The 26,990-nt window shown below is 45.8% G+C and overlaps 2 protein-coding genes across 2 annotated transcripts in view; one reads left to right on the forward strand and one right to left on the reverse strand.

The window, feature by feature from the left end:
* The window catches only part of LOC119195081 (steroid hormone receptor ERR2-like), a 94,016-nt gene that overhangs the window by 60,256 nt on the left and 6,770 nt on the right, over positions 1-26,990 (reverse strand). The window lies entirely within an intron of this gene.
* On the forward strand, positions 688-10,665 carry LOC119195082 (transforming growth factor beta-3 proprotein-like). The gene is made up of 7 exons (XM_037449705.2): positions 688-1,394; positions 6,296-6,459; positions 7,366-7,495; positions 7,633-7,740; positions 7,918-8,083; positions 8,220-8,373; positions 8,636-10,665. Exons 1-7 carry the CDS (start codon positions 1,049-1,051, stop codon positions 8,792-8,794), a joined length of 1,227 nt encoding a protein of 408 aa, XP_037305602.2. The 5' UTR covers positions 688-1,048; the 3' UTR covers positions 8,795-10,665.

A 26,990-nucleotide genomic window follows, 5' to 3' on the forward strand; every position in this document is an offset into this window, starting at 1 on the left:
GAATGTGCATGGATTGATATCCACCATTTGATAACATGTACTGCATTGTTTTCGATGTTTCTAAGAGGGCTGTATAGCAAAAGAAAAGACGGCAACTGGATTCTCAGAAATCAACTCAAATACTATAATAGGCAAGTTATTGGGATTTTTACGTTTGCTAGCAGACAAAGGTACATTCTAAATGCTAAAAATACTCTACAAATATGGGACTTTTATGATTCCGGAGAGAATATAGAGAAAACAAAGAGTGTGAATATGAAATTTCTTAAGACAGAGTGGAAATATCGGCAACTGCTAGTGCCACAATTGGCCACTAGAGGGAGCACGACCCAGGCTGCAGTGGGGAGCATTACCAGAAAAACATCAGTTGAGCCTTAGAAGACTGTAAAATGCCTATTAATATTAAAACACATTAAAAACATACAACACAGTCAAATGACTAGCTAGTTTCTCCAATTCAGATGAGTTAAAATTAAGGAAGAACTGGCGAGTATATTAACTTTCCAACTTCACAAAACCGCTCCAAAAAATGGTTGGGAGTCTGAAAAAATAAAACCGGAGACTATTTCACATGCTTATTAGTTCTGATTCGGGGTCCGCGGGGCCGCCTGCGGTCCCTCCTCCACCAAACGTCAGAAACTAGAGCGGTATAAAACCCGCGAGGCCGACCGGGGCCGCTCAGAGTCGCGTTAAGCTGACGGACCTCGGGCTTCGCGGACGCGGGGAGAAACGCGCCACTGACTTGAATCGACCGGACTGAGAAGTGGTGTTTCCACAGATGTGTTTGTGCCGGATGCATTCGTGCGTGTGCGGGACGGCTTCGATTGTTCGGGACTTTGCGTTAATGTCTAATGCGAGCGCGTGCACTTGGATTTCTGCTGAAAACAACAACAAAAAACGGAACAGCCACAAGAAAACTAATTGTTAAGTGAGGTGTTTCTTTCCCCCACCCCCCCCAACTAGTTTATTGTTACGTTAAAAGCAGGGTGTGAAGAACTTGACTTTCTGCACATTTCAACCACCGATCGAACCAAATGCGGAGAGAAAGATGCGTCTGGGCCAGGCTTTACTGTTTGTCCTCCTCCTCAACTGCGCAACTTTGAGCTCATCCCTCTCAACTTGTGCCACGGTGGACTTCGACCATGTGAAAAGGAAGAGGGTCGAGGCGATACGTGGTCAGATTTTGAGCAAACTCCGACTGACAAGTCCTCCACACTCCCTCGGACCGAGTAAAGTCCCTGATCAGATCCAAGCATTGTACAACAGTACCAAGGAGCTACTGGAGGAGCTCCGGAGGGATCGGCAGCAGACTTGCGGTCAGGACAACACGGAGACAGAGTACTACGCCAAAGAGATATACAAATTCAACATGGTCAACGGACTACCCGAAAGCAGTAAGTAATGCTTTAGAAATAAAAGGTCTCTATTGCGGTGATGTCCGAGTGCCACTAGCAATCCGCACCCGTGGTGCGTAATTACGCACCAAAAAATGAATTGCGGTTTTAATAAAAAGGGTTTTGTCAGGTAATTTGACTAAAAGTGTAACAGTCTTCTTTTTAACTAACTAAGTGGACACAAGATGTTCGGAGTGAACGTGCGCTGGAGGCATCAAGGTGCCACATCACAGTTGTGAGCTGCACACTGGACCAGGTGGACTTGCAGCTTTCTTTTGATGTCACATAACATAACACACTCAGTTTGGGATGTTTGTAAAACGTTTTTTTTTAATTAGATATATAGATAGATAGATATCTTCTTCACAGTGAAGCTCAAACCCCCAAGTGCACACGCAATAGGCAAAATATATATTTTTCAGTGGGAGGGGGGACTTTAATGTGAAATATTATCCCAGAAATGAGTAACAAAACAAAGTAATGTTCCAAATTGCTGATGTTTTGTAAAACCGAACGGTTGGACAATGTTGGACATTTTTGTGACTGCAGTGCTGACCAACCTGTTTCAACTCTGCACCAGTCACTCTCCCCCTACTCCTGACTCCAGGCTTCCTCCTCCAGTTTTTTTCCTCCGTAGATTCGGTTCTTCTCCCCAGATGTTCCCACTTCCTTTCCTGTCAGGCTCAAATGAGGGGGAGGGACGACATCTGCCCGTGCAAATGGGGATGCCTTCAGGAGAAGAAGTAGGGAAAGTGGACTTGAGGTGGGCAGAAAAAGTGATGCTGATGGAGGCACCTTTGGTCTGCACTGAGTCATCCCACTCGCCCCTCGATCTGAACATCGCGTCCCGTGAAGCCCTCGCATTCACCGACATGTCATTTAGATGGAGCTTAATGTGACCCCCACTTCCGGCCTCGGCCAGTGAATCCCTACCCTCCACAGGTGGCCCGTGAGCATGAGATCACTTACTGCACTGCGCAGGTTGAACTTCGCTAAATTGAGTGTGAAACTGAGCCGGCCGCCGTGAAGGATTCCGCTTAGTCGTCATTTTATTGCCTCTACCGTATGTAACATTTAACTGGTCGGCTAATAATGACCTCTATTTATATTTGTTGAGATAATCAGTAGAGTCCTGTTCGGCCCCACATTGTTTTTACTTTAAGTGATTTTTGCTCTAACCCAGCTGGAGCTACTGCCTTTATAGAAACCAAAGCTACTAGTGGAAAACTTGTGCAGAGAGGGACATGTGTCAGCACTTGAGGGAGATTCATTCAGCATGTGGTCCGGCCCGAGTTTGGATTACTGCGAGAGTAGAATAGGATAAATGCTGTGCGTGTGTAGGAGCCAAAGAGGGCCTCATTGTCTAGAGCGAAGCCAAGAGCATTGCATCACAGCCCCTTTGAAATCAACAGGTGTTTCTCAAAAGGTCCTTTTCTCCCTCGGCAAAATGGTCTGTTTTGGATCTCGCTAAACGTTTGTGACAAAAACGGCAGTAGGCGCCTTGCGTTGGTGTGTCGGGTTTGATTGATGAACTCTGGGGCCACAGATGAGCTTATTTTTATGCGAGAAGCAACAACAAACACGTAGAGTCGGGTCAAGATCAGTTTCTTTTTGACGTAATGTTACGGCCTTTATGCCCGACTGAAGGTCATAATAACAATAAGTGCTGAACAGACAGAGGGACAGTAGCTTTATCTGTGTGCAAAATCTCTTTAAAAAAGCCAATAATATAATGGTATTGGCATTGCAAAGTGTTTTTTTTTATGTGTCCGACATGACGTCATACATACATACATTTATATCAATAACCTCCACATCCATACTGTGAGCCCAACCGGTTAATGGGATTTTCAGATGGTCGAGTTGAGTAAAGTCACTATTCTACTCCATGAGGGACAATGTTCTTCAGTTTAACTCCCACATTAACACAATATACACTCACCGGCCACTTTATTAGGTACACCTGTCCAACTGCTCGTTAACACTTAATTTCTAAGCAGCCAATCACATGGCGGCAACTCAGTGCATTTAGGCATGTAGACATTGTCAAGACAATCTCCTGCAGTTCAAACCGAGCATCAGTATGGGGAAGAAAGGTGATTTGAGTGACTTTGAACGTGGCATGATTGTTGGTGCCAGAAGGGCTGGTCTGAGTATTTCAGAAACTGCTAATCTACTGGGATTTTCACGCACAACCATCTCTAGGGTTTACAGAGAATGGTCCGAAAAAGAAAAAACATCCAGTGAGCGGCAGTTCTGTGGGCGGAAATGCCTTGTTGATGCCAGAGGTCAGAGGAGAATGGCCAGACTGGTTCGAGCTGATAGAAGGGCAACAGTGACTCAAATAACCACCCGTTACAACCAAGGTGGGCATAAGAGCATCTCTGAACGCACAGTACGTCCAACTTTGAGGCAGATGGGCTACAGCAGCAGAAGACCACACCGGGTGCCACTCCTTTCAGCCAAGAACAGGAAACTGAGGCTACAATTTGCACAAGCTCATCGAAATTGGACAATAGAAGATTGGAAAAACGTTGCCTGGTCTGATGAGTCTCAATTTCTGCTGCGACATTCGGATGGTAGGGTCAGAATTTGGCGTCTACAACATGAAAGCATGGATCCATCCTGCCTTGTATCAACGGTTCAGGCTGGTGGTGGTGGTGTCATGGTGTGGGGAATATTTTCTTGGCACTCTTTGGGCCCCTTGGTACCAATTGAGCATCGTTGCAACGCCATAGCCTACCTGAGTATTGTTGCTGACCATGTCCATCCCTTTATGACCACAATGTACCCAACTTCTGATGGCTACTTTCAGCAGGATAAAGCGCCATGTCATAAAGCTGGAATCATCTCAGACTGGTTTCTTGAACATGACAATGAGTTCGCTGTACTCAAATGGCCTCCACAATCACCAGATCTCAATCCAATAGAGCATCTTTGGGATGTGGTGGAACGGGAGATTCGCATCATGGATGTGCAGCCGACAAATCTGCGGCAACTGTGTGATGCCATCATGTCAATATGGACCAAACTCCCTGAGGAATGCTTCCAGCACCTTGTTGAATCTATGCCACGAAGAATTGAGGCAGTTCTGAAGGCAAGAGGGGGTCCAACCCGTTACTAGCATGGGGTACCTAATAAAGTGGCCGGTGAGTGTATGTATACTGGAGGTAGAGAAACTTTACGTGTTTACATTTTGGATCTTTGTCACGTTTTCCCTTTGCTCCACCGTTTGCACTGTAGCCACATTTTACTGTGTTTACACACTTTTGGTCGCCTTTGTTCCTCTCACAAAAATCACGAAGTTCATAAACAATTACTTCCCGTTTTTGTCAAAATCAGTCACACAAACACAGCTCTGTTAAGGTGAGGGCTGTTTGGTTGTCCTGGTGACAATAATAAACACCTAGTTAAGATTAGAGAACGATACGGGTCACGCTTCAAAAGAAACAATATTATATTGCCCCCCCCCCCTTTCATCATATGAATCGATGCTTCAATGACCCACTTGAGGATTGACTTTCTGTCTTGTATAGACAATTAGCCAAACGCAACAATTTTTCGGATAATGTCCAGGCTTTACGCCAAAGTCAAGCCCCACCGGCTGACTGATGTGGCTTCAGATTTTCGACGCACAAGATTGGAGTCAATATTCTCGTTCAACTCTCAAAAAGAAAGCAAACGAGTGGACCTCCCAAAATGTTAAGGTACTCCTTCAAGATCAGGTAGAAACGCAACATTGGCTGAAGCCTGTGAGGTTTCCCCCCCCTCAGGTAAAACACCACCAGAAGACTGGCCTTGTGAAATGAAGTTTTTGACACTTGGCCAATCACATCACTCCCTTTCTCCCTTGGTCACGGCGGGGGAAACACGCGCTCACTTCTTGACGGTTCTTGACGGTGAGCGGTGGACCTTTTTGGTGGATCTGAGGCAACTCTGTGAAACCCACACAAGTCCGTGACAGGTGCAAACGAAGCAGAAAGCTCGCAGAAGACTGCACTGAGAGGCTGGACTGCGATCGACGGAAAGATTTCCTTTTATAGCGCGGCACGCACTCAGAATCTGGCATTTGTCAATGACTGAGGTCGACCTTTGGAGAAGTCATCGTGGTCAGAGTGGGGGTTGGCGTCCAAAGGGTTGGCAGCGTGGGCCGAGGATAGCGGGGGCTTTTTGATACGCAGATACCAGGGCGGTGAAGTCATACTGAGCTCACTAATGTTGCGATTTCAAATTACACATTTCATTTCCACCAAATATAGACCAAATGTGTTAGCAAAACACTGAGGTATTTTGATAAGGCAAGCGAGCGCCCCGATGACTCCCCGCGGGCTGATAAACGCGGTGCCAGCCGACAGAGAGTCAGCAAACCCAAGATCACATTTAAGGTGTGAATGGCTTTATGAGTCTTCTAGCATATTAAAACAAAAAAAATAAAACCTTATTATAATTCCATGCCATCATTTTCATATTAAATTATAGCTTTATTTATGAAGAACTATGATATTAAAAATCTAGGGTTTGAAATTATTCTATTTCCTGCCAATTCAGTTAAAAGAGCACAGCACTTTTTTGGACAACCCCTAAAATTACTTTGGCATTAAACGGATAGTTTCATCCAAAAAAGCACCCCGCCAAACCCACTTCTACCTTTGTATTGTGTTGTTAACGGAGAGTTAAAGATTTGCTGCATTCCCATGTTTTATCATTTGGTCAAATATACATTTTTAGAAGTTTTAATCAGATAAAACCAACCCTTTGGCCCCTTTGTTGCTACTAATCAATCTGCAAATAGATCGACAGCTGCAGCTCTGTTAACCTTTGAAATTTTTGTGTTAAATCAGACCCTGACAAGAATTATGCTGTTCTCTCACAAAACCTGTGTTTTAATCACCCTGATCCAGACGATCTGCACTACTGCCCAAAAGGCATCACGTCCAAGGTCTTCCGCTTCAACGTCTCCGCAATGGAGAGGAACTCGACCAACCTCTTCCGAGCAGAGTTTCGGGCTTTCAGGGTGCCGAACTCGAGCTCCAAGAGGAACGAACAGCGGATTGAGCTCTACCAGGTGAGTAAAGGTAGCGTTCCCCCGCCCCTCTACCAGAGAACAAGAGGAGCTTCAAAAGTCTCCCGTCTGTTTGCAAGCGCAATGATTTCAGGCTCCAATTGACAAAGACACTCCGCCAGAGTGAGATCACGGTTGCAGGCATGCACGGGTAACGGCCAGAACCAAAGAGCCCTAAAAAAAACGCAACAGGCCTGCAGAATGTTAGCAGAAGCGTGACTGTGGTTTGGTTAGTGCAGCGCTGGCAGCCCAGATCTAATGCAGGCCTCATTTTGGTGATGTAGAGGTCTTTGCTTTCTACCCCCTTCAAACAGGAGGCAAAGTTTATGGAGCGGTTAAAAAGAGGCTCTGGTGTGCCGATTGATGAAATGATGCAACGCACTTCTGCAGTAAGTCAATCGGGTGCCTGTTGGATTCAACATGAGGCGACTTATTGAAATAAAATTGAAAAAAAAACAAAAAAAAAACACCACATACAGAAAATCATAACTAACCCATTAGTGCAACATTACCAATCACAGGATACGGCTACAGCAGAGACCTCTTCACGTAGAAGCTTTGTTGGTGACCGAGTCTGTAATTGCAGAGGAGGTCATTCTGGAGGCCCGTGTTGCACAGGGAGCGGAGCCACTCAAGAGAGTCAACCGGGGTCAAATGAGATTCCACTTTGAAAAGCATACATGTGCACATTGGTGCTACTTCCACTCCAGGGACGAGTCCGCGGCTCGACTAGTTCTAAAAAGAAGCCAATGAGACGCATGTCTCCCTCGAGAGAGAAAAACAGAGCGAAATAGGACGTGCAAATATCGCCTGTCACGGTACGCACGCACGGCCTCTCCCGCGTAGCTTCTACCCCTTCATTTTGTCCAAGTCGCTGGTCAACAAGTTGTCGCCATGGACGCTTTGCAGATCGTGAGGCCGAACGAACACATCAGGAAGCAACGCTACATCGCAGCCAAGAACGTGCTGACCAGAGGCACCTCGGAGTGGGTCTCCTTTGACGTGACTGAGACGGTGCGGGAATGGCTGATGAACCGAGGTACGGCCGCGTCCTAGTGACCGCCATATGTTGTGAAGAAATGTCCACGAGCAAGCGCTGGGTTTAAGGGAGGGAAGACTCATTACCGGGGATTCTTTTTTTCAAAGAACATACTCTTTTCCACTGTTTGCTACCAGGATCTAATCTGGGTTTGGAAATCAGTGTGCACTGTCCCTGCCACACCCTCAACCCGAACGGGGACATCATTGACAATGAGAACGAGGTGCTGGAGGTGAAGTTTAAAGGTTCGTACAACATTTTGTCATGCGGTTATTTAAGTGTCACTTTAGCTGCAACTGAAAGTGTTGCATACTCACCTTAATCCAACATTTACTCTTTAATCATTCAAAATAACGAATGAATGAAATAATAATAATAATCCCTAAATGGTTGCTTTAAGTGCATTGTGTCTATTATTAAAGGTGTGGACGTAGAAGATGAGCAGAGTCGCTGGGATCTGGATCACCTGAAGAGGAGAAAGGAGCATCACATGCCCCACCTGATCCTCATGATGATCCCGCCCCACCGCCTGGACACTCAGTCCACGCGCCGACGCAAGAGAGCGCTGGACACAAACTACTGCTTCTCGTGAGGAATGCGCCGACCACCTTTAGCAGCAGCGTAGAATAAGAGCACGCGTAGGCTTACCTTTCTTTTCCAGTTCTCAAAAATCACAACAACGAAAAAAAAAAAAAGCTTGCGCTCGTGTCATCCTTCGACTCAGAAACACGGAGGAGAGCTGCTGTGTTCGCCGGCTGCACATCGACTTCCGCCGCGACCTGGACTGGAAGTGGATCCACGAGCCCAGCGGCTACGACGCCAACTACTGCTCGGGGCCGTGCCCTTACCTGAGGAGCTCGGATACGACGCACAGCTCGGTAAGACGCTGCTCCCCCCCCCCCCCCCCACCCCCCATCACGGGTACCACGCACAGTTTGTCACGCACCACTGGTGGTTAAAGTGGCCATTGCAGACGGTTCTGGTTTTGTGGGCAGGGCTCTTCACAGAATTGATGCTTTTTCCGAGACGTTTTAAACGTCTTTTAAGTGAAAAAACAAACTAGCAGGCCTATGATTGAGACTCATCGACTGCTCATGAGGTTACGATTTAATACAATCTCTCCTGTGTGCTTCACGATAGCTGCTGAGCCTGTACAACACTCTGAATCCGGAGGCCTCGGCCTCCCCCTGCTGCGTCCCCAAAGACCTGGAGCCCCTCACTATACTCTACTACTCTGGACGGACGCCCGTAGTGGAGCAGCTCTCCAACATGATCGTCAAGTCTTGCAAGTGTAGCTGAGAGGACGCGGAAAGGCGAGGCAGGATTTTACTCGGTACCGACGAAACCCCATGCCCCCCCCTCCCGGGACTTTTAGCTGTGACAGATGCTTTACCCGACGCTGTGGCCTCATGGCCAACATCTGGAGAAAAAAACAAAGAAAGAAATGGCCCTGTTCATCTTAAAAAGTCCAAACCAAATGCCATGCCCTTGAAATATTTCCCCTCTCGATAGATGGACAACGCACTCGATCAATGAAGCCCTGTGCAAATTAAAATGGTCCAAACGCATCAGGAGGGGCTTCAAGTACCATGAATAAAAAGAGACACTATTCTGTAGTCGATTTTGTGCTTCAGAGTTTGAGCAAATATGCCACAAAGCTCTCATCTCTAAATGTATTTTTTTCTCTGTCTCTAGCCGTGGGGGCGATACTGCTATTAGTCACAAATACAGACTGTGCTCCACAGAACTTTTGAAGGGTCCTTTCAGGCTGGGTTGCATAACTTCACCTTAAGTTCCCTTCTGTTCAAACTGTGGCCACTATCTTAAAACACAAAAGGAGAAAGGATAGACTTGCTGCTGCATCCAAAGCCATAGCTGTGGTCGGGGGAAAAGGAGAGCAGAGAGAACGCCTGCTGGATTTGCAATGGAAAGTGAATGAATAAAGACGTCGGGCCAAGCTTTTCTTTTTTTTTGGGGGGGGGGGGGGGCGGCCAGTAGTAATGGCCTTCCTATTTTTGTATTTGCGGAGCATCTATTAGAATAGATGGAGGAAGAGGAAGAAGAAGAAGCAGAAGAGGAAGAGGAAGAGGGGGCCGGTATGGAAGCAAAGAACTGTGATGGATACAAGCCATGAGCACACTGCCGTTCACTGGACGTCTTCATCTCCAACAGGTTCAAGTTATTTATCAAAGAATTTACTGGAAAAGTGTTACGCAATTGTTTTTCTAGGATTTCTTTTACATAAATGGCAGATTTGATCTGTTCTATAACTTGAAATCTAGTTATTGTTTCATGAACTGGGACAAGAATCAACGTTATCTCCATCGGTGGAAACACTTTTGTATTAAAATAAGGTTACGGTTACATTTCCCTGTGATTTTTGTCCATGCTCCAATTAGTGTGACCTGTTCTATGTGAGAGTTAAAATCAGAGCACTTTTCTCCAGTTGTTGTTTAAAATGTTCCTCATTACTCTCCTATCAACTCACCCGTCACTCCGGCCAGCTGACATGGAGCCGTGTGTGTGTGTGTGTGTGTGTGTGTGTGTGTGTGTGTGTGTGTGTGTGTCTGTGCGTGTGTGTGTGTAGTTCCCAGAAAACACTGCAGTCTTTCATTCCCTCTGCTCCCTATGTTTGTTTTGGTGCTCTTTTTCCAGTGTGAAGCCGTAATGGAACCCCCCCCCCCCCCCCCCAAAAAAAAATGAAACACGAGGGAAAAGTATTAGCATAACAGTGGCTGGATGTAGAGTCACGAGAACAATTCTGAAACCCTGTGTACCTTTTGACATTTGCCAATAGTCCAATAGTCATCTTGCCTTCAGGTGACATTTAGATGACGTTTTTTTGCAGTAATGTTGTTTGATTGTTGATCGTGACTGTAATTAAAAACACAAAAACGCAACATCTGTACGAGCGCCTTTTAAGTCTCTCGAGCCACTCCAGCTTTGCACTTAGTGGATTCTCAGACGTAATAGATCTGTAAAATCATTTAGCTTCAAGTTATGAAACGAGGAATTTACCAATGTGTCTCGTCTGCCATGTTGAAATGCCATTTAAAATACAGTTTTTTCAAAGCGCTTTGCTTCCATAACAAAACATAATTTTTCTAACTTGAATCTCACCAGTGCCACCTGCTTCCTGCGGACTATTTTTTTTTTTTTTTTTTTTACCAAAGTAATAACTTTCAAATATTTTTTGGAATTGCTCCTTGAGATCTTTCCCAAGCAAAAAGCAATTACTTTTATTTTCAGTACATTGCGACATCCCGTTCATGAAGTCACACATTAAACTGAGAAGCCTATTTTACGTTACACTTCCATAACACCCTTTCATTCACCAGTATTACCACTCCAATAGACCTTTTGACCTTTGAATTGATGTTATGGCTTACGTTAGATGCATTGGTCTTTATTATTGAAATGGTCAAAAGGCATTATAGGTCTAAATATAATTACTAAATATGATTAACCACTTATAAAGCCCTTATTAAGGGGGCTGGCAGCATGCTTATTTAAGCCATTTTCTCTACTGAACTGGCAATCAGTCACTTGGATGTTGGAGGGAGAGGAGGGGGGAGGGGGGGGGTGTTTTGAGCTAATATGGACTGACATTTAGCCAGAGAGAATTCCCTTTCTCTGTGTGCCCGTTATTGTTCCCCGTCACAACCGATCAGAGACGAACCGTGATGAAAACACAAAGACCAGAGGCCATGACGAGGTCTAACAACCCGGGGTCGGGGCTCTAATGGCTTTGCTGACAGCCCTGTACTAACAAACACACATTACCGGTGAAGAGCGCCATGCATGATCGACTCTTAACCTTCAGCCGAAGCCGGCAGGAGCAACGCCACTCTCGTGCATCCACAGTTTGTCCTCGTTAAAAGCTTTCAGTAGTGAAACCCGGCAAAGTTTGGCATCACACATCACATCAAACTGCTGCGCAACTTAGTTTCACTGTTTACTTCTTGACTGCTTCGCGTCAGCAAATCCCACCAAAAGGAGGTGGTTGTTGTTGTTTCAATAGGCGGAGTCCCAGTAGGAGTGAAGTGATGTACAGCCAATTCCTCCCGAGTTCCTTCCCCCCGTGTCGGTGTAATGGAGGCGAGCGGGGGGGGGGTTAGGGGTGGCGAGGCCTTTCCCAACAACGGCCGCTTGGCCTCGGTCCTCCGAGGAGTCATCTTGGCATCATCTTTTTCAGGAAAAACACCACGCAGGCAGCCCGAGGCTCACCGGGAGAGACAAACTGCAGAAGCTGCACGTTTGTCCGAATGCGAGGCAGATTAGCGAAACACGAGTCGGTCACACGTCGCACCGCCCATGAAGAAACCACAGCGAGCAGGCCCTTCTTTTGATTTCACCTTTGTGCCGAGTCTGGGCTTTTATTTATAGCCCCGAAACAATGAGTCGAAAGTGCAGATGAGGACCTTCTTCTGACCAGCCCTTACTTAAAGCCATCCCCAGCAGCCCGGCTACTGGACGAGCACGCCGTCCAGTAGCAGACTTTCTCGGGGCGTTCGCTCCTCCAATCCAAGACTCGCCAATGATGAATTGCACGACACGTAAATGCACAGTTTGGAAAACTGTGTCCGCGGCTCTTCCCTGAGCAGATTAACAGATGTAGAGGGAGAAAAAGAAATCGGAAGGGGGCGGGGGGGGGGGGGGGGGTGAGAAACAGACACAGAGAGGGAAAGTAGTGTGGGTGGGTGTGTGTCCGTCCGGGGCGGGGGGGGGGGGGGAGATGAAATAAGGGACTGTTGCTGCAATAAAATCATCAGGTCACATCAGACCAGTTCTCAGGCCCCAGGGTGGAAAGAGTTGTGTAATTCAGCAATTGGGACACACACACACACACACACACACACTTGCTGGAAAAGAGTGAAGGGGTGAACAAATATGTAAACACATATCAACTTCATAGACCTTTGAAGCTAAACAAATGAATGGGAGGTCTGGATCAAACTACAGCATTAAATTACAGAAGGGCGTGCGTTTCCGTGACGGCGGGATGGAGCGAGCACATGGCCGGAGGGAAGGAAAATAGAGACTAGCGGGACTGGAGGAAAGCAGAGAGACGAGTGCGAGATTCTCCCTTTAAAATGTAAATAAGCGAAATGTGCCAGATTGAATGATTTATAGTGTTTGTTACCCAGTAGAGAGGCAAGACATTCCGGAAAGGCGAATGCGTTGTTCTTATAACGTAAGAGCCACACCGAAAAAGTTGGAAACACAAAAGAAACCTTCAAGTTCAATTCAAAAGTACTAGAGATGCCCTCATAAAAGGAGTCATGCAGCATTAAAAAAAAACATTATGCGATCGGGAGGGACGAGCACTAATTCAGTACCAAAATATTGCCACAGAAATGCAGGGTCATCCAACGAAAGAGTCGACTTCCTGTGATAAGGCACCGCGTCGGCTAATCACATGTATGCAAGCGCACAGGTCTGAAGCCTTTAAAATGGCAATGTCATGTCAATCAAAATGAGTTTCCTCGTGCGGGGGGGAGGGGATTCTACAGCAGTTACTTGGTCTGGTATGACAAGCAGTTTTTGGTGGCTGAATGTCAGCAAACAAATGACTGACATTTAGCTGCATTACACACACAAACCTACTGATTCGGATCACTGACATCGGGGGCGTGGAATATAAAGAAAGAAAGTAAAGAATGATCCTGTTTTTTGTGGCTGCGGTTTGCAGACAGCGAACCTCCGTCCTGCGTTTTGTAAGTTTACACATTAATAAATGGTATTTGTCAGGGTTGTTTGGAGGTTCAGCAAAGAAGTCATTGGATCTACATTAACGACATTACATGGAAAATAACACTATTGTCCTTTCACAGCTTTCAATATTTAAATAATAACTTTATGAAAAAGGCTGCCACTCATGTGGAAACCAGGGAGACATGGTCACATATACAAAACAGCCAAACGGCACAACACCGTGACAATAAAACCATAAAAAGGACGCCTTTGTTTGAGGAATCTGTAACACTGCCAACAGCGGGGTCAAAGTTTCCTCTCGCTCCTTTACTTTGTCTGCGTAGCTGTAAACGCCTTCTCCATTTACATCAAGTCACGGCGCCTGATGCTTTACCCGCCGCCACATAAACCCTTCGGAGAAACATGATGAAACGGATAAAACAGGATGCCTGTGCGGCATTTAAAAGCATCCCGCATGTGTGCTCAGCTGGCCCAGCTCACGCATGCACATACACGGCCTGTGAGAAAAGGGAGAACCTTAAATCATGTGGACACGCGAGCGGTAATACTCGTCAGATTGCCCTCCAGGCGACGGCTCCACCGGCTCCGTCCTCATCCCAGAGGTGCAAACCAGATTGATGAGGGAAGTCGTCTCCTTAACGGCCTCCTGCGCAGCTGCCTCCACTCCAAACAGGTAATGGAGACCGTGTCTCCGGCACGAGCTCTCGAATGAGGACTTGAGTGGTTTTGCTCGAGTTTTATTGTCCTTCTGCCTCTCCGGGCACACTGTATGTTCACACACGGGTGAAAAACAGCAATGCAGAGATTCATGTCCCTTGGGTCATTGGCTTAGGAACGCAAAGCGTAAAAGTCACTGAGTCAATAAGCCCCAGCAGATGCTGCAAATAAAGGCTTTGTTAACCACACTTGCATTGTGCAATCTTCCCTCAAAAGAAACAATGCGCAGCATTTAGTGGGCTCTTTTGGCAGGAATGTAATGTAATAATGTTTTTTTTCCCCTAGTGTTTAATCAAAAATAAAGAACTAGTGGCAATCCCCAACATCCCAGCTTGTAGACTCCAAATCCGAACCTCACATAAGGATCGGAAAGTACAAAAAGAAATGTTCTGCATAGATGCAAACTCATGCCTTCGGACGCAGTGCTCAACGGCAGAATGTCCTGCAGGAAAAGGTTGCCATGCCAGCAATGGAAACATCTGCCGACTCTGCATAGCAACCCAAAAAAAAAAAGAAAAGAAAATATCGGCGAAGCATTTTGAAAGAAGGTCAGAGAATGTTGCTAATGGCTCAGCCTTCTGCTTGAAGGACTGGCTCGGGGTCAGTAGAACTTACTCTCCGTCTCTCTCACAGTTTCACAGTTCAGGGCTTCACGTGAGCTCATCCCAGCGGTTAGCAACGGCCTTTGCTCCTACAGGACAGTAGTTCTCGTAGACTTGAATGGATCAGAATCAGGATGATGTCTGCAATGAGGCAGGAGCACTCGCACAGGTCACTGCATGTTTGCTGTTGGCAGTGTCTCAGGAGGAGCCCTGTTACCATCCTTGGCCTTTTTTCCAGAACCACCCTCCGGTACGACTGGAATTACAATGTGCAGAAATGTAATTATGGACTTTTTGCCCAACAAATAATAATAAACAGCGTCCCCCCTCCAGCTTTAATGCCGGTAGAAGAGAACTTCTCCAGGTGTTTCATACATTGTAGGCTTAACTGGATAAATGAAAACCATGTATTTCCTAAAATAGCAGAGGTGTTTACCACTTTACCTTCTGCGACTTTGTAATAAAACCGTAAATATAACATGCGTTGCCTACATTTCTCCAGGTGCAGTTTAACTTATAAGGTATTTTCTGGCTCAGGTGTTGAAGTCTATATTTAAATTGGGGCCGTGCATTCGACTACATACGGGTTGTAAGTGGACCACAGATGCTACAGTTGGTCTGCAACAGAAGCCGTTTGTCGTGTATTGAACCTTTAGACACAAAGTCAAACCACAGTGATGAAGATCCATCATAGGACTCTGAAAGCCTCTTTGTTCTGCTACAGTTTGATAAAAGCAACACACACACACACACACACACTAAAGTTTTCCAAGTTTTTAACAATAACTTAAACAGTCCAGCCTGTGGATAAAATTCACAACCTCATGCCAACATTACTCAACAAAAGTGGAAAAAGCCAAATGTGTACATCTCTAATAGTAATTGGCCATAATTACTCTCTTACTATTAGTAACACGATATTTAAGTCTTGGTGTTGCCGAGTAACCAGCAGAAGCAAAGACACGCTGTCCGTCCACAAAGTCAATGAGAAACACGTTCGGTTTGTGCCTCCCCATTAATCTGCACAAGACCTCATGACTCTTTTGGCTGGCAGTGCTCTATAGGCGACAGGCTGTCTCACACAATGTGTGTGTGTGTGTGTGTGTGTGTGCTGTAATGCACAGCAGGGCTAAAACTCTCCATGGAGGTTTGTACTTATGCATGTGTACGTGAGAGCAGAGGCTATATTAGGGGTTGAGCCTTCATAAATAAAAAATAAAAAAAAGCAGCAGTTTCATTTATAGGGTCCACCTCCCAAACTAAGGCGGCCCACTTTGCTACAATAACACTATTCTACGCGCTTCAAGCTACTCGCGTCGGCCCCATACGTGCCAGTCTGAAACCAATTATGACGCAGGCTTTGGGTGAAACGCTAGAAAACCACTTCTGTCCGACCCCCACAGTCTGATGCTTAATAGCAGTAGCTGATCATTAAAACCCACAATTAAAATCCCCAATTCCTTTACAATCACAAGTAAAGCCTCACAAATACTTGCGTAAAAGTTGAACTTAGGCAGTTAGCAGCGCAGCTCCGCTCGCAGACAAACCTCCTGGTAGCAAAATCCAATTTGCATCACCAGTGTCCCTTTGACTCAGGCATGTAGGATTTAACATCTCTGACTCCCTCTGATAGTCAAACAAACGCCGCATAGTTTTCAAGCCACATCCTGTCATCACTGTAAACAAAGACTGACATGCAGTCCCGCGCTCACATTCCCACTACATGCTCCAACACACCACACAAGACCGGGACTTGGCAGGCCGCACTGTTAAATATAATTTAATCACCGCTCAATGCCAAGATGCCGATGTCCTGATGGAAATTGCATCACAAGGATTGCCTTTTTGTGCGATGCTGGCGTTTCCAGTGAAATCGGACACCTCGAAACAAACTGCCGCTGGTTCGGCGTCTCTGTTCTCTAATGCGCCGACAAACTACTGTGTCCAGATGGCTGAAACGCTTCTTCCTCCGTCCCCACTGTTCACCCCTTCGTCTGGAGTCCCCGGTGTGATTTAGGATGGGGGTTTGTACACTGTGGCTGTACATGGAGCTGATGGAGCTGCAGCTGGCTTTGGTTACGTTTTTCAAAAAAACGCAAATAACAAACACATTTACGTAGTCAAGTTGCGGGCCGGTCCAGAGGTCCACGTCTCCAGCCCAGTGACTAACAGGTGGCTTTTATTACACGGATTAACATATAAATTCAGTTTATTCTCTTCAGGACCGCAAACATAAATCGATGTAGTAGGAAACAGAAAACCCCAAATTTACAAAGATGAAAAGACAAACAAAATTCATCAAAAATCAAATCAGTGGTTGTCTTTTTTACATTATTGTGTTTTTACAATATTTGGCATATTTAAAAAGGATCAATTAATCTTTGCAGAATGAGCGCTGCAAACCTGCTATGAATAAAGATGGGTTACTATTTCTTCTCCCTGGAGCACCATGCTATCCGGTCTCATTTATTAGAACTGGAATGAATCTGCTATTTAGATATAACCGGGTTGTATAACCAGAGCTGTGCGTGCATACAAATCTGGTTTTTTAATCAGTGGTTTTTGTTACCATTTTAGCAGGTTGGGACTTAATCCGTCATGTAATCGTCACAAAACATTTTATAACCTGCCATTAGCCAGCACAGTTTGAGAAGCCCTGTTTGTGTTAATCCACATTCAAACTATGATTAGCTTTGCCCAAAGCTTCCTTTTTTTTAGGTGTTTGTGTAGTTATGGCTGCCACAGGGAAAAGATTCCCTGCATGCACTTGAAACATGACTTATGCTGGATTTATTTGGCTTTTCCGCCTTGACAATTACAGCCCGACCCCCTTGATTATTGAGTCAGATCGGACATGCATCTTTCATCAGCGCTGTAAATGTAGGCAGAGGCCGCAGGGTCGTACTATTTTAAAGTCCCTCTGCAGCCACGATCTCCACTTCTGGCCTCAGTTTCACTCCATCCATTACGATCTGATAAGAAATCAGGGCTACTAAACAAAAGATGGGGATCTACGAGCAATCCTCCCTCCTTTCAGGATACACTGCAAAATTGTCCAGAGACAATTGAGTTCATGGGGAAAAGTATCAGGGAATTTCCAGAGAAGAAACCCCCTGCCTCTTTATCTTATCTTAAACTCATTTGTCCTTTGCCAAGGATCGAGTTTGTGAAGTCTGTTATTCCTTAGAATAAAAATGGAGGTCCGTGTTTGAACCGTTTCACGGGCAGCAGATGTACAGGGTTCAGTGCCCCCTCTCTCAGGGGGAGGGAGGGAGGGGGTGTTGGGCAAACATCTGTTATCATTTTTTTTTACTTTTAATGACATCATGTTTTAATATGGGGCTCAGGCTTCACCCATACCTCCCAACACACACACACACACACACACACACTGATTTACCAGCCTATTTTAAAAAAAGGAACAACTGAGCCGGCAGGTCAACCATCAAACACCACGGAAATTACAAACTTACTACATTCATTCTGCAGGCCCGGGTTTTAAAATCACAACCCGGGCGGCCTTCTTAAAGAAAACCAGTTTATTTGAACTCTTTAAACTATAGGCAACCGAACCCAGGCCTCGCCCCACCCCACACATTGTAAAGCACATGAGTCAGAAAGTAAACAATATCTGCGAAGATTTTCCCAGCAGTGTCGGTCGCCCCACACGCTGGGTGGTACTGACGTGCAGGCGTCTGCTGGTTTGCTTACTGTTGCTATCAGACACCATTCATCATGACGGATTTAATAAATTCACCCGGGAGGCACAGCTCTTCTCCCAAATGTTACGCCTCACACGGAGAGCGCTGCGCTCGGAGGCAATATAATGCAAACATGTTGTGGCTTTTTTTTTGGAGTCAACAATGTGTCATCTCGCTAATGCGAGCGAAAGCATTAAGAAGGAAATAAAACCTGCGGGCGCACACAATGAAAGCCCCTCTGCACCCATCCATCACAGCTTGTCAGACTGGAAGTTGATCCCGCGTCGAGATTGCAATTTCAGACTGAAGCATCGAGAGAAAAAAATCACGGAGCTCAGCGCCAGAGCTGCTGGGAAAAATGACTGGAGAACATGATCCTGTGAAGCTGTCAGACGGTGAGCTTGCAGGTTCATCTCTGCCCAGAAAATGGTCCCCGCAGGCCGTCCAGCGGTGCCACTTGGCTCTCATTAGCATGTAGCCGTTACCTCCGGGGATCGGGGGTGCAGAGCCTCTCATCTGGCTCCGATTTAGAACAATGAAGGTGAACAAAATGAGTTTTCTTTCCCCCTCCAATTTAAGGAGAGCAAAAAAACACTTTTCAACACTTTCTTTTTAGCTTCTCAATTAGCTTCCTTTGGACGATCAGTATTTTGGATGCTCTCACTTGAAGGAGGTTACATGAAGGCAACCAGCCATTTGCCAATAATCAGGGGTTTAATGCCAAGAATTTACCGCAAAGAAATAGAGACTCAATTTCATGTCCAGCTTTCATCTTCAGAAAAGATCTATGGCTGTATATAAAACCCAACTGTGCAGGATTATGTGACACGTTATGGGACACATGATTAATGCATTGCTTTGACGACCTTAGAATAACCCCGTGGGAAATTACCAGTTTTTTTTCTTCTTATTATCATCATCATCATCATTTGAGCCCTTTGCTCATTACGGTCATTTAAAGGGGTGTTTCTTCTCCCCATCCGAATCCGATGGACAAACAAAAGTCTTTTGCTCAGAGAGGCAGCGTGTACTAAAAGGTCATTTGAGCTAACTGCAGACCCGGTCTTTCTACTTTCTAAATTGTGCCACATGTTCCAAAAATTACTTTTTGCAAAAGCACATGCAGCAAGACCTTGAGTTAAAAATAGACACCAGGGAAAATTCGGAGGTCGTTCAGGTATGTTGTTGGTTAGCGTCATATGGTAGATCCATCGAAGCCTCTGTAATGATCAAGTGTATCTACACATGTGGTCGGGGAGGAGATTTATAACAGACTTGTGTTGGAATTCTTTGGCTGAAATCCAAATAGATGTTAATCTTTAGCTCATAGCAGTCGGTGTCAAAAAAATATAGCACTTTTAATATTATGGGAGGGCTGAGTTTTTGTAAATCTGCACATAAAGTAAAAAATAAAACTATGCCTTGATTTGAGATGACATTAAGAAACACAATTTTTACTATAATATTGGGGAAAGTCGAAAAAGGTACCAATATTATTGAAATAATATTGCTGGATTTATTACTTACTTATTCCTTTGTAAGTCCATTGATCTGGACTTCCTTGGAGTCCAGATCAATGGAGGATATTTTGGGGGTAAATTCATGAAAAAAATTAACAGAACCCAAAAGCTGTGCAACATGTTGGAAATCTTCCATTTCTTTCACATTGCTTCCCCCTAACTAAGGACCCCTTTTGTGACTACTACACTTACCTTTAGGTTTTGCTTACTCTGACCCAGTGCCCCAAAAGCAAGTGCCCATAAAAATGCCAATCACTTACAAAGGAAAGTTGATCTTTGACAACTGTAAAAGGTTGAGGACATCAATCCCAGGAAAAGGCTCACTTGGGGAAGTCATTACTGCGGGCAGCCCTGTAAAGAATTTCTATTGTCTCCCTCTGTCTTTTCTCTGGAATGAACGGCATTACAGACTTAAGAGACTTAAGTCATTAAGACGCCGGGCCGAGCAACCGGCATCGGACCACACCGCGTGGTCGGCTGAAGGAGGATGTCAAAGGACTTTTTCACCTTCTCAGCATCTGAGCAGCGTTTGTGTTTACCAGCACTGCTGCTGCTGCTGCTGCTGCTGATGATGATGATGATCAGGATTGGACCCAAAAAATGACTGCAGGGCTAACTGGTAAAGACACGGTTGGGCGCGAGGACAACGAGACGCGGATGACAGACGGATACCGGAAGAGGCCGAGCGTGTACCTCTGTTCCCTCCATTATCGTTTGACTGCAAATGCACATTGTAGTTTGTCCAAAAACTCATTCAAACCGCCGACTTTTACAGAAGCCCAGTTCAGCGTCGAGCCGGTTTGGATTCATTGTGCATCTGAGGATGAATGGATCAAATTAAAGTCTCTTCATCTTCCACAGGGTCATATTTACACTTTTATAGAGCCACTTGTGGATGTTTAACATATTGGAAAGGCATCATCTCAACAGGTCTTTCTGTGGAAATGGTAAATTATTGTATTTTAATCATTTTTTATGATATTTAAAACAGCAAAGAAACATCACTCCAACTCAGTTGAGAAGCCAACTTATTATAGCTCTTCCGAGAATGAGTTTGTGCAGGCTGCACTCGAACAAGGCCAGCACAGATATTGATATTGCTGCGGCGTTCACCCCCATCGGGCAGTAGATATTATAAAAACACTGGTAGCACGACAATTACTCCCCGGGCAGGTGTGAGCAGTCATCTGGGAGGTATCACACAGAAGGAATGCGGAGGAGGAAGCCAACGTGGCTCTCTGATGTCAAAAGGCAAATGTTTGATGAAGAGTTCTTAGCGCTTCCTGTTCGCTCCGCTCCGATCTAGACCGAGATGTAAGCTCAAGAAACTCTTAGTCGACTCATACCAATAACATCTTGTCGACGGATACATTTGTGGATTTAAAAAAAAAAAGAAGAAAAATTATCTAATCTGCGAGTTTCCCCACAGAGAATCTTGCGAAAGCACCACTTTAGGATTTTAGATATGATCATTATACGTTTTTATTTAGTCAGCTGCTGTGACCAAACTGTCAATTTAGGCATAAGTTAACCAGAAATTGTCACATTGTGAGGAAAGCAAAAGGATTTTAAAAAAGGTTCATCTAAACTGCATGTTAAGGAACATCCACTACAGACCTCCCAGATCTTAACAGACGTAGAGCACGAAAAAAAGACCCGGCGCATATCCACTGCGCCAATTAAAACAAAGCCTCACTCTGCTTAAAAGTTTAAAGTCTGGCACCTTATGAAAACGCAATTGCTTCCCCCCCCGCCCCCCTCTTCTCGGTGTCTCAATGCCACAAACAAAGATCAGACTGTCAAACAGCCTCTGGAAGCCCCTCTGCCACACTCCTCTGACATCCGACTAATCTTAGCAATTTTCCCCAAAACAGACAATACACACTTTCCGTGTGTAGATCTGGTTGCAATACGGTCGGGAAAAAATTGCCCTAAAGTATCAGCAATTACCCCCATTTGTAGGAGTAACCGTATCGAGACGACAGAGACCACAAAGAGGGTTGCCATTCGGAGCAAAACACCTCTTTAGATGTCAGACAACACCTCGTATAGTGATAGTTCATTTCAAGCACACTAAAGCCATAAGTCTTTCATTGCAGATGTTATTTTTAAATGTTTGACAAGTTGTTACGTTATCTGATGCAGACACGTCTGCTGGGGGATTTTTCTGGGCCTCCAGTCGTCCGTGTGTTGATGTACTGGAGCTCCTGTCTCACCGACGAGGTGTTATTAAACACCGGGGACGACCGCCATAAAGGACTCTGCTCCATTTCCCACCGTCTCATCCAAAAGTGAAGAAACACAAACGCGATGCCCCGGTTGGTTTGTGCGTGCACGGGACTGTGCCGCGCCAACGTGGGAGGCGTTACCGCGCCAACAGTATAGAGCGAGCGGAATTCCAATTACCTAATTACCTAATTACCTGGCCTGTTCGGCCTGTGAGGACGATGGCATCCGTTGCCGTTTAACCCCTCGAGTCAAGCAGCATCGGCAGGAGGGTTTGGTCATGAAACGTTAATAGCTGGTTTTCACCAATTAAATGACCACTAATTTCAGGGTTGCCGCGTTCAGAAGAATGTGGAGAAACATCATCTTCTCGGATGGTTACGCCGACCATTGTTTGTTTTTGCGCCGGAGTTTAGGGGAAGAACATAAAGATCTTGGTTGGTTGCCATGGTAAAGAGAAGATCACATCAGAACCTGCAGCATGAATGACTGCACTGGTTTCAAATGGTGAACCTCCTTTTGTCTTTTCTTTAACAGAAAATGGAATATATTCTTGTATTTTTAGGCAGTGAGGTTCAGCATTTGAAGTAAAGAATTGACACGGGTAAAAATGAATGTAAACATTATGTTGAAATGCGAGAAAGAAAAAAGAATAGACAAGTTGACCCCAAAGGACTGAAGTGTCGGCTATCAGGATTCCCAATAAATACATTTTACACCATTTATTGCAGCACTGTTCTAGGCAGTTACTTTTTATACCTTGACTTGTGTGCATATAACTGAGGATGAAATTATTCAAACCGAATCTTCACGCGACGGCCCGTTCACTCGCAAATGAAACTGTCAAAACTCTTGCAAGTCATCCAGAAACTCCCCGAGAGGAGGTCTCCAGCAGCTTTCACGGTCAGAAATGAGCGCGTCGCTCGGCCCGCGGTGACAGATTTGGATCTCGCGAGGCTCCGGTTCACGTCTCCCTATCGTCGCAGCTCGGCCACCCCCCCTCGATGCGACGCTTTGCAAACACGGACGTCTGACAACGCGGGACGAAACACGACACGCGGCGGCGCCGCTGTCTTCCAGCTCCTCGGGGCGGAACGTGGCGCCGCGTGAAGCCTCAGAAGAGGACGTGGGTTGAAAGGATTTTGGGCCCCACACTTTGTACTGACACATGACAAAAGGGAGATGGATGAAATGGTCAAAAAAAAGGTAGTCAAGCGCCATTTTGCGCATGAGAGGAGATGCTGAATGTAGCGGGAATCAAAACAGTGTGCAGGGATCCTCCCTTTCTCCGAGGCAGCGCCACGCCGCCAAAGACAGCGGCGGAGCGTCTTCGGTGCGCTTTGTCGCCACGTTGTGCTTTCGAGGCGTGAAAGAGGCCCGAGATCAAAAGGAGCCGCGGCCTCTTCAGCGCTTCCTAAATCGAGCGGCGATCAACAAATTCTGCGCAGCCTCAGAAGCCGAAAGACGGACTCACAAAGCAATTCAATGGAGGGAGCGTCTCGCCTTCCAGGGCCTTCCAGTAAAAAGCTCAAATTTTCAATTTGAGATGTCTGCACTCTCCTCAAATAGCTCATTCTTCAGTGTCCTAAAAAGTGGTCTTAAAGTGTTTCAACTGCGGTTCCAAACCAAACAGGGGCATAGCATTACTTTGCTTGTTTATTTAAAAGTTTCAATAATAGGCAATTTGGCAGCGACAGTAGGAGTCCTCCGCTGAAAAACATGAAAGTGGCAGTATGTGTGGTCCCGTGCTGCCATCGCAGTGAACGCCAAAGGAGCAGGAGGGCCAGGACCAGCGCGTCTCCCGCTCAGCGGGCAGACACGGCAAACTGGACTCTCCTTGTTCTCACACTCGCTGCCAAATTGAGGGGGTTGGTGGGGGGGGGCGGGGTGGAGTGGGGGGGGGGGGGATTCTTTCAGTAGCAAGTTTCTCAATTGCTCACTTTAAACAAACGTCTAAAAGGCTTTTGAATATCAACATGGTGTGTGCATGTCTTTCTAAAGGGCATCCAATATGGAGACCACACACACACACACACACTTTTCACCATTTGCATGGTCCTCACGCACCCGTCAACCAAATCATTGACATTAGTCTAGCAGAGAGGTGACAAGAGAAGGACGGGCTGAAGTCACAATAATGTCTCCCGCGTGTCTAGCGTAATGAAGGATGTCCCTCCAGCTTCCTGCAGAGTACTGGACGGCCTGATGGGAGGACACACAGAAACACACAGAAACACACAGAAACATTTCTAGTCATTTCAGCGGAACCTAAAGTTTTACTTTGGTTCATAATTCACCAGAAGAAGATGGTGATTTCTTGTCTTCTCGGACAGTGAGCCAGCTGCTCCAGCTGTTCAAAGGCTCCGACTTGGCTCGGTTCAATAAACGGATCATCACTTAAAATAAGATGGCTCACACAGCAAAATGACGTCATGTAGAGATTATCTGTTAGTAAAGTCACTTAACCGCTTTCGATTTGGGGACGTATCGAGCAACGGAGACACACGGTGTGATTTAGTGAATCGCTGGTTTGAAACCAGCTGGTTGTCACGGAGGACTTCCATCGGTTTGGTTTCTGTTCAAAGACACCAGATCGTGGCATCGTTGTCCGCTCAATCGCCTCCCCCCCCCCCGCCCCCCCCCCCAGGGGACGAGATCATCATCAAGTCAGTCGAGAAATGTTTAAAAATCACAAAAAAATTAAATAAAGCACGTGACCAAAATAAACGCACTTCATCAGAAAAGGACCCTTCATTCATTCACACAAACTGAAAACCATCAGACACAACTATGATCCTTTCACAAGAAAAAACATGGCCTTTAACTAAAGGCAGATAACGTAAGGCAGTGATGCTCTTTCACTCCTGCTGCCAAAGAAAGAGCAGCAAAAGCGGGACATGTCAGCGGGCTTTAACATACCGCATCGTGTGAAAAGTATCGGGGAAGAGAGTAAAAAGTCCACCACTCGCTCGGAAATTGGAAACATGAGGGCGTTTTCACACAGGAAGGGAAGAGGAGGCTTCCATTCCTCAAAGTGTTGACAGTGCAAGGCCACCTTATAATATACACCTCCCTTATTAATGGCTGCTTCACCAGCTCCCAATACGACAAAGAGCAGAGAGAACTGAGGCATAATGACGGTATTATGAGAAACAAATGCGTGTGATCTAATCTCTTTGTGGAGCATACGCTGCTATGAGTGTATTACTGACCTAGAAGAAAAGGGGCAATGGTTTGAATGTTAGTCATTTCCAAAACAACCCGCTTACTGCGGCAGTGATCAGGCTCTTTCAATTCTAACCTTAAATAGAACCGAAAAAACTATTTAGCTCCACGCCCGTTGTGTGAGGACACATTGCAATGATATGTGAATATCTAAATTAGAAATAAACCCTGTCAAATCTTCTCAAACCAAACCGAACATACAAATATTGTTGTGGCTGCTGCGCAGTGACTGATTGAGGCAGCAAATGGGTTCGGACGGGAAGTTGAAGGTCTCACAGGATGAAGAACGGCTCTCGACCACGAGGATAAAAAAGGCGAAGCCGGGTTTTCGCATCAAACTAATAGGAGTCACATGGGGAGAAAAGGGCACCAGGAGTCCACGCCGCGGATTGATGTCGGGAGCAGAGGGGAGAAATCCGCACCGTGTTTCTCTTGCGCAGCTACGAAAACAAACACCAGCACTCTGCGCAAGCAGCGGCTCACGCCGTGAGCTGTGGTTTCAGAGGCAAATTAGCAATTCAACCACGCCGCCGCGCATCTGCATTAAACCACACCGATCCGCACCTGTGTGGCTTTTATTTTGGGTCAATACCGTCATCGGGAGGAAATTAATGACGATATCATTTCCCTTTAGTCTGTGCATGTTTAGGAATTAGCAAACTCTTCTTCATGGAAAACAAACTAGAGTTCATTAAACAGATGATGGTTCACATTTCACTGGAAACAGCTTGCCCAAGGACCCTGTAGGCTTCACGTAAAAACCCTAATTTCCTCGCAAATCCCATACCACAATATTAGTTTTAAACCAGAAAAGCATTTTACGTCATCTCAGGAGAGCGGCGGTGGCCAAAACTGTAGAAAATAGAGTCAGAGGAAGGATGTGATGCTCGTGCCAAAAGACCGAGAGAACTGTGTGAATTTCATCGTGTTGCAGGCTCAGAAAACCTGTTGCGAAGGTGATTTAAAAAAACGATGTCGAGTATTTACGACATCTCAACATCCAGCAGGATCCAACGACGCTATTCTCGAGAAGGAGTGTTGATAGTATCGGTCCAGCCTTTCACGTTGGGTTCTCTCTCGTATCGTTTTGCTATTTGCAGATGGAGCAACCACAGTTTCCCCTCGTGCATCATTAGGGCTTCATTATACCTTGTGATTATCTTCGCTCAGCTTTCCCGCAGGGAGCGGAAACCCCTCCACCGTCAGCCTGCATTTCTCTCAGAAGGATATCTGTTGCATCAATTTGCATTTTTTGTGCAACGACTAATGTTTTGGATGCGATACAACAAAAAAAAAAAAGGCAGAGACAAAAGCCAGGACTAATTGTTGCGTGGGATTATGGTAATAACTTCAGTAACTTCCCTTACGCCGAGACGGAACTGAAAAAGGGGAATTCAACAGCCTTTCAGCTGCCAGGAGCCCGTTTGACCTCTTATTCAGTGGCAGAACCAGCGAGTGGACGCGTACACGTCTTCATACCCACAACAGCCGAGTCCCGTGGACGAGCGTTTCATGCTGTCCAGTTAAAGAGGATCACTAGCTGGCTAAACCGCGTGTAGGGAAAAGGTCACTTTGGATGACCTCTGAGTAAATCTGCCGAGGCAGGCGGTTCGGTAGTTGACCCGACGAAGGCACGACCCGTTCTTTCTGTTTCTAAACATTCATCTGGCCTTGTGGAGGACTGATCGTAATTCACCATGCTGGCTTGTTGCAGGGCTGATGTAACTTCCCTTTTCAGTCTCACTGATCACATTCACAGTTGACCTTTTTCTTGCCAAAGGATCATATC

The sequence above is a fragment of the Pungitius pungitius genome, chromosome 20, assembly GCF_949316345.1.
Source record: "Pungitius pungitius chromosome 20, fPunPun2.1, whole genome shotgun sequence".
Classification (NCBI taxonomy): Eukaryota; Metazoa; Chordata; class Actinopteri; order Perciformes; family Gasterosteidae; genus Pungitius; species Pungitius pungitius.

Excerpts from the sequence above, each read along its gene's own strand:
- LOC119195082 (XM_037449705.2), top strand. The coding sequence starts at position 1,049 with ATGCGTCTGGGCCAGGCTTTACTGTTTGTCCTCCTCCTCAACTGCGCA. Across the intron at positions 8,084-8,219 it reads GACACAAACTACTGCTTCTC|AAACACGGAGGAGAGCTGCT; the intron begins GTGAGGAATGCG and ends CCTTCGACTCAG. Across the intron at positions 8,374-8,635 it reads CGGATACGACGCACAGCTCG|CTGCTGAGCCTGTACAACAC; the intron begins GTAAGACGCTGC and ends GCTTCACGATAG.